The sequence below is a fragment of the Lontra canadensis genome, unplaced genomic scaffold (assembly GCF_010015895.1).
Source record: "Lontra canadensis isolate GAN:19392208 unplaced genomic scaffold, GSC_riverotter_1.0 scaffold1, whole genome shotgun sequence".
NCBI classification, from domain to species: Eukaryota; Metazoa; Chordata; class Mammalia; order Carnivora; family Mustelidae; genus Lontra; species Lontra canadensis.
In genome coordinates, this window is record NW_022630995.1 from 110,465,254 (window position 1) to 110,477,279 (window position 12,026).

General features: G+C 35.6%; 1 protein-coding gene across 11 annotated transcripts in view; it reads right to left on the minus strand.

Moving 5' to 3' along the window:
- PDLIM5 (PDZ and LIM domain 5) overlaps positions 1 to 12,026 on the minus strand; it is a 208,762-nt gene that overhangs the window by 142,028 nt on the left and 54,708 nt on the right. For all 11 annotated transcript variants that reach the window (XM_032861445.1, XM_032861436.1, XM_032861427.1 and 8 more), the window contains exon 3: positions 1,882 to 2,033. In XM_032861445.1, the coding sequence (XP_032717336.1) occupies positions 1,882 to 2,033 (152 nt within the window). The remainder of the gene's footprint in view (positions 1 to 1,881; positions 2,034 to 12,026) is intronic.

A 12,026-nucleotide genomic window follows, 5' to 3' on the forward strand; every position in this document is an offset into this window, starting at 1 on the left:
TACCCTTTCAAAATTCGTATTTAGTAAAATGAGTATAAATAAAAATGACGACTTTTCGGGGCACCTGGGTGGCTCAGTCATTAAGCATCTGCCTTCTGCTCAGGTCATGATCCCAGGGTCCTGGGATCAAGCCCTGCATCCGGCTCCCTGCTCAGCGGGAAGCCTGCTTCTCTCTCTCCCATTGTCCCTGCTTATGTTCCCTCTCTCATCCTGTCTCCCTCTCAAATAAATAAATAAAATCTTTTTAAAAAAATTACTGCTTTTCATTTAATTAGTAACAATAATTTCGTGTTACAGATCTCAGTACACAGAACAGAAAAAAAAACACTACAAAAATAGAAATTTTTAGCAGGTTATTTTTTTTCATTGACTCCTTTATATGCATTAAAACATATACCTAACAGCTATCAAAATTTAAATACAAATAACCTTTGACCTAACAGTCCCACTGACAGGAATTTCTCATACACACACAAAAGAGGAGGGTTGGCGGGGCTGGTTATATCAAAGTAAATCCCTAAGTCTAAGTTCATAAAAATTTCTCCTATTCAGTTTTAAGACCAAATTGATACACTTCCAGAAAAGTACATACCTTACCCTGTATATATCCTTTAAATAGTCCCAGGAGAGCCTCCAAGAAAAAAAGGTTCCATAGCCAAATATGTTTGGTACCACATGTTTTTTCCCTCTTAAAAATTAACAATATACACAATAATTTATAGAAGGCTCTGAGATGTTCTGGGGGGAAAATGGTGTTTTCCAAATTTTATAGAAATAGAGAACACTTTTTGTACTCATCAAAAACAAGATTTATTTAAAACTTTCCATACTCAGCTGATAAATGATAGCTATTTTCCCTATTAAACCTTAAAGGCTGAAAGCTATCATTCAGTCACCTTCTCCCCACTCCCTTTTACCTCCCTTCCTCTGGGCCCAAGATACTGCAGTGCTTATAACTTTATAATTCATAATAATTATAGGGATCTTACTAAAATATACTTCTTGGCCCTTTCAGATAATTCTGATTCCTATCAGTATTTTTAGCAAGCAATCCACATGATTTCAAGGTAGGTCAAATGCTCAAAATGCCTGATACATTATAATCAATGAGATGACTAGCTATGCTATGCTAGTCATCTGAGGCCAGAGCATCTTTAAAAAACAAAACAGTAAGTTCTGAAAAATCTGTATTTCAAATGTAAAAATATTTTCTTCCACTCAGGAAAAAAGGGCAAAAAAGACATACTAGGAAAAGCCTAACTATTTATTTTAAAAGAATACCTTCTAATATACTACCCAGAATATTAAAGCCAAGAGTTTTACCCAATAATAAGAATTTTACCCTAGATATAATAATAAGAATTTACCCTATAATAGGGTGCCTGGGTGGCCCAGTGGGTTAAGCCTCTGCCTTCGGCTCAGATCATGATCTCAGGGTCCTGAGATTGAGTCCTGCATTGGGCTCCCTGCTCAGCAGGGAGCCTGTTTCCCTTCCTCTCTCTCTCTGCCTGCCTCTCTACCTACTTGTGATCTCTCTCTGTCAAATAAATAAATAAAATCTTAAAAAAAAAAAAAGAATTTACCCTGTAACAAGAATTTTTAGCCTACACTCTATTGAGAAATTTCAGGAATTCTTAGATTTTCTAAAACCATACACAAATTTTATCAGTACATGAATGCATGTCTTTTTATGGGGAAATAATCCAAAGCTTTCACCAATTTTTCACACTGCTCAATTACTCAAAAGCCATTATATTTTGTAATTTATCTACCTGAAACAATGGTAGAAGAAACTTCTTAGTTAACACCTCAAATGAGATACACAAAAACACACTCCTCAGTATTGTTTTCTCCCTCAGAGGCAAACAAAATGCAAATTACCTTTGCAGAGTCATGTTCAAAGAGCCTGTACAACCCTTAATCTTGTTCTGGGCTTCAAGATGAGTCATTCCATGTGCACTTATTCCATCAATGCTGAGAACCACATCGCCTATTCTTACATTTGCCTGGGATGCTTTACCGCCATCTTTGAGCTGTAATAAATATATTTCATTAGGAGTGTCACTCTTTACAACACAGAATAATCAACACAGATAAAAATTATACTTTTGCTTGCATCAAAAGTATACTAATATACTTTTAGACAATGTAATAAAAAGTTATCTTTATTAACAGGTAAAGTTAAAATTCAAATGACTTTTGTGTTTATCTTCTTAAATTCTTATTTGCCTTCTAAAAACTGAAAGCAGGGGCGCCTGGGTGGCTCAGTGGGTTAAGCCTCTGCCTTCGGCTCAGGTCATGATCCCAGGGTCCTGGGATAGAGCCCCACATCGGGCTCTCTGCTCCACAGGGAGCCTGCCTCCACCTCTCTCTCTGCCTGCCTCTCTGCCTACTTGTGATCTCTGTCAAATAACTAAAATCTTTAAAAAAATAATAATAATAAAAAAATAAAAATAAAAATAAATAAAAACTGAAAGCATTTTCTGAAAAAGGTTCCTGCTAAGTTCTCTATTTCTTTATTGTGTAACAAGAGCAGTGTGTGCTTGTCATGAATGAGGAAGAGAAACAGCCAGAAAACTACATTTAACATCTGTAATATGAATAGAGTATTTCAACTCTTTTAGAAATAATGCTTAAATCTCTAAACAGCTGTATTTTTGTTTGAGCACAAAGAGTAACACACAGAGGATCTACTGAACAATGCTTCCTGTTGAGTCCAATTCCTACCCAGTGAATTCTTTTAGCTCACAGGCCCAAATATCGTTTACACTAGATGTGCTTCCTACTCTGGGAGGGGAAGAAAACCAGTTGTGTCTGAGACTGTCAGACGTTTTTGTGTACCACAGTCTTCAATCCCCAAATCTTTCTTCCCTTCTCTAAACAATTTTCTCTGTGTTCACATAACTTAGTTTGACCTCCTTCAAAGTTCATATATATCTATTTCACTGCTCCAAAAGAAGAAAATATAAAATTGCAGTAAAATGAAACACGATGTAATTTTAATACATACCTAGAAACATGGAACAAGTACAAATCAAAAGAAACCATTCTAATTTAAATGGCAAGCTTAGAATTCAGTAAGTACAAGTAGATCACACTGAATATTGGGTTGTTGGAAGGTAAGACTTTACCCCTCCCCCGCCAAAAAAGAAAGAAACTAACCAATCTGCCTCAAATATTTAAAACTAAAGTATTTTATAAGTTTCTCTTTGGACTACACAATACTGTAACTTTAATAATGCAAGTGAATTGTACACTTAAAAATAGTTAAAATGGTTAACTTTTTTTTTTTTAAAGATTTTATTTATTTGACAGACAGAGATCACAAGTAGAGAGAGAGGCAGGCAGGGGGTGGGGGAAGCAGGCTCCCTGCTGAACAGAGAGCCCAATGTGGGGCTCGATCCCCAGACCCTGGGATCATGACCTGAGCCAAAGGCAGAGGCTTTAACCCATTAAGGCACCCAGGTGCCTCTAAAATGGTTAACTTTTATGATTACTGCAATTTTTTTAAAAAATGAAAAAAAAAAAAACCCCACAACTAAATATTTTGCAGAACATTTTACTAAAATTACATCTTGATTAAAAAATATATCCCAGGAACACCTGGGTGGCTTAGTCAGTTGTCTGCCTTTGGCTCAGGTGATGATCCCAGGGTCCTAGGATCGAGTCTGGCACTGGGCTCCTTCCTTAGTGGGGAGCCTACTTCTCCTTCAACCTGCCGCCCCCCCCAATCCCCTGCTTGTGCTAGCTCTCTCTCTGATGACTAAAAATAAAAAAAACACACACCTCCCTTCAAAAAAAATAATTGATCGATTGGTTAATTTAAAAAATGATATATAAACAAATATATAAATATATAAACAAATATGTAAAAAAATAATTCAGAATCATGAGTTCAAGCCCCATGCTGTATGCAAAACCTACTTAATTTAAAATAAATAAATAAATAAAATAGTTAAATTAAGAAAAACTAAAGTTTTACATAATTAGAAAAAATTTTTAAAGATTTTATTTACTTATTTGACAGAGAGATAGATCACAAGTAGGCAGACAGCAGGCAGAGAGAGAGGGGGAAGCACGCTCCCTGCTGAGCAGAGAGCCTGATGCAGGCCTCGATCCCAAGATCCTGAGATCATGACCTAAGCCGAAAGCAGAGACTTAACCCACTGAGCCACCCAGGCGCACCCATAAATAGAAATTTGTTTCATTTTAAAATATGACATCAAATGACCAAAATAATTCTTGAAATCAGTAAAAACAAAACAAAACAAAAACCTATTTGATCAAAGGTATATAAAATCTCACAAAGTGTAAAAAAAGATTTCAAAACTTTGAAACTGAAATATTCTCTATCACATACATAGTATAGCACATAAACAGTATATCATGATTTTGTTTTCACAATATATCACATACATAGTATATCATGATTTTGTTTTCATCTTTACACTAATAAAAACGATCCTCTCAGCTGCCAAGATATTTAAGGGAAAGAAAAATTGGTAGTATGTTGACACTAAAGAAAAAAACTTCCAAAGTAACAAAGCAGATCAAAATTTAACTCACAGCACATTTATCAACATAACTACATTACATTTATGTATGCACACATATACACAGCTTTTATTACACATGACTGACAAAGTAGTTCCAAAATTCAATAAAAATTAAATGGACTAGTTTTCAGAATCACAGTATCAAGAAAAAAATAATTAAGATTGAACTTTCTTAAGTATATTTTAAAATACTATAAAGGCAGGCATATTTATTAAAATATGATAGCTTTGTAGGGTAGGGAAAAATCTTTAAAAAAGCAGTAATTACATTAAAAGATACAGTTTTACAACATTAAATAACAGGCATAACTATCTTTTAATAATCACTATTTCTTTTTATGAATTTAAATATAAAGAAATCACTTAATTTAATAACAGAATTTATGAACTATTCCCAAATGCACAGAACTAAATTGTTTAAATTGTGAGGGGCATTGACAAAGGAAACAAAAAGCCAGCAATGCCACTGCTTTCTATAGGACTTATTTATAGAGTTGTTCTAATGAATTGATGAAGTAAGAGCTCAATAGACGTTAGCTATTATTACTATTTCCTTGACTTCAGATTACTAACCTCAGAAATGTAGGGGTTGTATTAAATGATCTCAAAGAGCCCTTCCAGTTTTAAAAATTTATCCATCTGAGGTATCTGGGTGGCTCAGTCAGTTGAGCATCTGACTCTTGGTTCTGGCTCAGGTCATGATCTCAGGGTCCTGAAACAGAGCCCCGCATCAGGCTCCATGCTCAGTGGGGATTCTGCTTGAGATTCTCCCTCTCCCTCTGTCCCTCCACCTGCGCTCGCTCGCTCTCTCAAATAAATAAATTAACTTTTAAAAAATAAATAAAATAAAAGTATATTTGTGAGCTGTCTGCACAAAGGTATAGATCTAATCCTTTAAAAAGAGTTAAATCTGAAAGACTTCATTGGTAGAGCAAAGGAAAATCTATTCCCTTCCAAACTGAGCAAATGAATTGAAATTTGAATTCTGATAATGTGATAATTGTTAATCTTTATCTAACAAGCATTAGGAAGAGCTTAATTATGGGGCACCTGAGTGGCTTAGTGAAGCATCAGACTCTTGATTTCAGCTCAGATCATGATTCAGGGCTCCCTGTCAGGCTCAGCATTGAGCGTTGGAGTGTGTTTAAGATTGTCTCTCTCTCCCTCTTCCCCTCTCTGCCCCCAGTTCTTGCTCTCTCTTCTCTCTCTTTCTCATAGATAGATAGATAATAGATAGACACATAGATAGGACCAGCTTCATTATTTAACCACAACCTTTTCTCAATCAATGATCAGAAATGGAAACAAATGCCCATCTATCCAATCTTTCATATCATTTAAACTGTCAAACAAATTCTTTTTGTCTATAGTGTTTTGAAGCCAGTAATATTAATCATTTTGGGTTTTGATATTAACATCTTTTCTAAATCACCAGCCATCTTTAGTATTAGATATTCAGGTTTTCTATTCACACAGTTTAAATTAAAAATCATGAAGAACTTGAACTAATGCTGTATATATAGTGGGAAAGGCCCAATGCATAGAAACAAATTTAAGACTTGTTACAGATGGCATCTCACTGACTACTCCTATGAGCTTCATTTAGTCCCACTTCCTCAAGCCATTCACCCACTAGAAAGACATTATTTTTTTCCCCTTAAATTGGGTAGGATGTAGCACTATTATAAATTGTTAGCAACTAAGGAAAAACTACAAGGTTACTCATTATTTTCATAGTTCATTTTTTCTTTGTTTTTCAAAGTCCAAATAACTTGCATTCATCTAAAACAGTAATAACCTGCTGTCATCAGTAAATCTTGTACATATTATATGACAGCCTTAAGTGTATGCATATTTCATAAATGTACAGTGTGTAGTAAAGAAACAGTAGTAGTGGGAGGCTCCTGGGTCAAGCTCAGCATAAATCAAACTAATCACAAGCAAATGCTTCTCCTTTGATCTTGAGAAGCATTTTTATTACTGTTATCCAATTTTCCATAAACTTAATTATAGTTCTAGGTTTCTCTAAAAAACACTGCTTTGTGATCTCACTTAAGTCGCAAGCACACGTGGCTGCACATACTGGAACTACCTCTGAGCTTCTGCTTACTGATGCAGAAATGAAGGTACACCAGAACAACCATATGCCCATGAAGAGAATGGTATCTCTACTGAGCCTCCCCATTAACCTAGATGAGAAAGGCTCTAATATCAATCACCTGCACTTGGACTAAAACCTCTAGGGATTCATTTTAACCCTTTTATACTGCAATTATGTATAACAAGAAGTTTTCTCTTGAAAAGGAAATCCAGTCTTCAATAAGCAGATGGGCAGACTCTGTGTGTGTGTGTCTGTGTGTGTGTGTCTGTGTGTATGAAAGGATGAAAGGTACCACAGACTTGAGCTTCCCCCATCTGACTTTGACCATGAAATACCCAAAGGCAAATTTTCTTAGTTATTTTAAAGGAGTAGTTCTTCTCACATAATATTTTTCTATTCTGAGTAAGAAATGATCCAGAAAAGGTAATGGACTGTTTACTGAGCAACAACAGTAAGTAAGCAACTTTGAGAGACCCTTTATCTTTCTTTGCCATTTATCAGATAGTTTTACTCTGTGTTGCAGATGGAAAAAGAGAGCTTTAAAGGGATTGCTGATGTCCATACAGCAAATAAGAACATAGTTCAGAGCATAAGCTTTGAAATCAGGTGAACATGGGTTCATATTCATGTTCTGCCATTTCTTGATTACGTGACATGAATTTACTAGACCTCAGTTTCATCCAGCCCTCCTTAAAATGAGGACTACAATTCTACCTGTTTCACAGAGCCCTCCAGCAGATAAATAAAACACCAGCATAGCATATACCACACAATGCAAAAATAAATGTTCACTATTATTATGCCATGCCACCAATTCACATAGGCAGGATGCCTGTTTCAAGGACATACAGGGCAGAGAAGACAGCTTTTCAAACTGACCAGTCAGACCTTCTGGCTTCCCCTTCCCTCCATAAATAAAGACAAAATATCCCTTCTTTATTCACTCCATTCCTTTGTCTTCTCTAAGCCTTACGTTTTCCTTTATTTAGCAACAGAGCTCGATATGCCACAGGATCAGAACCAGCTCTCCATGTCCTCTTTCTCTGCTTACTACTATCCAATTCTGAATTTTCCAAACTCCATTCTCATAGGATAGTGACCTCATATTACCACTTCTCAGGTCAGTTAGGTGTTGCCACTGTACCAAAAGGCCAAAGAATAAGAATCAATAAGATAATACTGGTGAAGAAGCCTTGAAATGGGACAGAAAGTGAAGAAAACAAGAAAGGAGGGTATTGGTACAGAGGCTAAAATAGGGAAGCAAGACTATGAGAAAAGAAAGGGTCATGAGGTATTTCCAGATCTAGATTCAAGGTTTGGTAAACTAGATCCTGTCTCTGGGTCTGTTGTACTTCCATGTGCACATGCATAAAATATTTAAACTGAACAAAACATCAAAGTAATAATTAATTATGGGATATTTTTATACTTTCATTTGAATAACTAAAAGAACCTAAATGACTCTTCTTAATAACAATGATTTAAAGCCAATCAACTCACAGTAATACCAATGTGTGTCATTAAGCATGTCATTAACTTTATTATACTCAAATAAAATTTATAACTAAACTTTCCCCAAATGCTTAGCCTCCATGCAAATGTGTGGCTCCAGCAGCATTTCTTCTTAAAACTTTAAAAAAAAAGATACACATACACACACATATATAAAGATTTTATTCCTTTATTTGAGAGAGGGAGAGCGCGCGCGCACGGGCGCATGAGCAGGGGGAGGGGCAGAGGGACAAGCAGATTCTCCAGGGAGCCAAGCAGGAAACCTGACCCAGGACCCTGAGATCATGACCTGAGTTAATGTCAGACGCTTAATCAACTAAGCCATCCAGGATCCTCTCTTCCTAAAACTTTTCAATGAGAGAGAAAAATAGCACTACATCTTTATAAAATTGCATTAAAAATACCAGCATCTCAAGAGAGCATGCCACTTAAATAAAAATCTCAAAAATGCACCAAATAGAACATTAATCTTTTCCACGAGAAGTATGCTATTTGGGATTCATAAGGAGTTAGAGATATACCTGTTAGCCTAACCCTTCCCCATAGCTATTACCTCTTGAAAGCAAGCACATCACAGAAACAAAACAATTACAGAACTCATAGCAAAAAACAAAATCAGTGAAAACATTATAGAGCTCTCACTTTTAAAAGTTAGACCCCAATATGGCAAATATTATTTAAACAAATTTAACTGCGTGAGATCTCTCTTTAAAATGATCACTTAGGGGCACCTGGGTGGCTCAGTTAGTTATGCCGTCTGCCTTCAGCTCAGGTCATGTTTCCAGAGTCCTGAGAAGGAGCCCCACATCAGGCTGTCTGCTCAGCAGGGAGCCTGCTTCTCCCTCTACCTGTCCCTTCCCCTGCTTGTGCTCGCTCTCTCTCAGTTAAATAAATAAAATATTTAAAGTAAAATAAGCATTTAAGATGCCTGGGTCGCTTAGTCGGTTAACCATGTGACTCTTGATTTCAGTTAGGTTATGATCTCAAGGTTGTGAGACTGAACCCCCACTTTTTGCCTCACACTGGGCATGGAGCCTGCTTGGAATTCTCTCTCTCCCTGTCTTAAAAAAAAAAAAAATGAGCTATTTAATATAGCTGCTATATTGCCCTAAGCTTTTTCAAAAAGAAGCACAATGTTTAGCTACAACAGTGACTGCAACACTTAGAATTCTCTAATGAAATGTATCCTTCCAAATCATAGGGAATCTCAGTATGCACACAAAAACCTCTTATGCCTTCCTTCGGAAATAAGCCAGCAGTTACAAACCTCACGAAATAGACGTCAGCAATAGAAATTATTTACTGATGAGATATATACCCAAATATATTACAGAGATTTTATAATCTAAATAACACCATTTTAATAGATGTTTACTAAGAACAATTTCTGCTGGTTCGCAAAATTACTTTGGTAATTATCCTATTGTATTCTATGGGTAACAAGCAGGAGACAGGTACCTATATAAAGAGCCACAACCAACATGCAAGTTTTCAACCTTTGCATATTTTCAACAAATATGGAATGCTCGGAAATGTATGACCCTAACACAATGGGTATGACAAGAATGCCCTCTGACTTAATAAATGTAAAAAAGGAATATATAAATATGACAGCTATAGAAAGAAACACTACCAGAAATTTCCCATGTCCGAAAACCATGGGAACTAAACCATGGGAAAATAAAGATGCCATTTTTCTAACAGTGCTGTTACCAAAATTTGGATAAATACACCAATAAAATTATATCAATCTAACCAACAGGATTTTCTTGAGGTAGAGAAAAGCACTGAGGAAAGTCTTATTTTGAAAAACTCCTAACTATAATGGGCAATCTTTAATTTTGTTTTAAAATGTACTTTCTAGTACCTTCTATAGGAGAAAACATTTGAATCCAGACTTAGGAGGCTCTGGTTGAAAGTCTCTAGGTGTTTATCTCCCACATACATCCCAGAATACCATGGATGTGACTTTTACACTGCTACCCCTCAAAAAACACACACTACCCCAAAATAGGGAACTCACAGAACTTGTCTTCTTGACGAACAGTGAGTATTACTCAGTCATCAACCAATGTCACAAATAAACAAAAGTGGTAGAGTTTTTAAGCACTAAAGTAAGAAGTAAAGAACATTTGAGAAGTACTGCATTTTTTTAAACATATCCCTTAAGCTTTTTTTCAAATCCCAATGTGTTCACTGTCACTCCAGTATTTATTAATCTGCCCTACAATATTACACTTAGCACTTAAAATTGTTCTGTCGTGCACTGTCTACTGCCATACAGTATTGACACCCCAGCCAGCCTGTAAATGCAACTCAACCACACATAAAAAGCTAATCACTCCCTTGGATGTCTAACGTAAACATGCCCCTTTAAAATTTGAGGCTATTCTGGATTCATTTTAATACTCTTTTCTGTAAAATAAAATCATTTGGCTTTCTGTATGTTAGAATGGAGAGAGAAAACAATCACTGATGTCTCTCTGTGAGTAACTTTGTAAACTCCTGACCCATGTGAGCAGTGGTTACTTTAACTACAGGCCTTCTCTTTTGGCTTATGAGTCAAACTATAATCAGTTTTACCCAAAAGTCTGAGAATACACCTTATATGGTAGCAGTGAGGAGAATACCTCAAAGTACATGTCATTATGCCTCACAAAACCAAGGGAAATAAGAGGGTGATTATGCCTTTTCTTTCCTTATGTAGCCACTGAACTACCTAGTTCAAACACTGGGCTGCTGTTAATACTGTTTGTTCTAGTACTCTAAATCTCTTTTCCATGATGAGTCCTCCTTTACTGAAGTAATATCTTTATTCTTCTCTACTAGCATCCCAATGAAATAGAAATGTGCCTTTTTAAACCATAATTCACTATTAGGACACCACACAACACTTTCATTCTATAGCTAATCCATGTGTTTAAGCCCAGAGATTTAATGTGCTTTGTAGTTAACGTGTGAATATAATTCTAGCAGAAATGTGAAAAGTATGATGGTTTATTAAAAGAAAAAAAAAGAACACATATACAAACATCTCTAAGTCAAACAAGTTTGTTAATTATACAGAAATTTGTGTTTCCATGTAGTCCACCTTATAATAATAAAGAAAATTGTAACAAATGCCATATATAACTATAAAGGTTAGAAATGAGTAAGTCAACTCTAGTTTACCTGAGAACAGTTCAACAGTGAAATTTACACATTTCAACCCTCCCTCCTCACTAGGTTCTGTTCAAGGATGAGATGAAACCTCTAAAATTGTATGCAAATTGTGTATAACTTTGCATGCATTTTTCCATTGAGTCAGTCCATAGCTTTCCCCAAATTCTCAAAGGCATCTATGACCCCCAAAAATGTTAAGAACGAATGATTTAATGAAACCTTAGAACAGTGTTTCTCAAAGTGTGGTTCCTAAACTACCAGCAGCAGCATACTTTCATGATGTGGGAAAAAAATCATAAGCCCTTCAAAACCCACAAGCTAAAAATGTTTCAAAACAAAACAAAATTTAAGCACTCAAAACAGAGTTTATATTTCTTTAATGTGTTACAAAATCATGACTTCATAAGTTAATGGCAAGTAAGTATTTAAAAAAAAAACCAAAACAGGGATTTACTTTTTTAAAAAATCCTAAAATCTTCATAGTGTATATTACTAATATTTAATAAGGGCCTAGTCCATTTGATACCAAATTCGGAGAAAGGGTGTAAAGAACTGGCATAGCCCTCTCCCTCATCTACTTACTATTTAACTTTTCAAAGTGTATGTAACTCTCTATATCAAGCAATGCTCCTCAAACTATCTGCAGTGAACACTATATCTGCCTTATACCAATTCTTCTGTAATCTATAATAAAG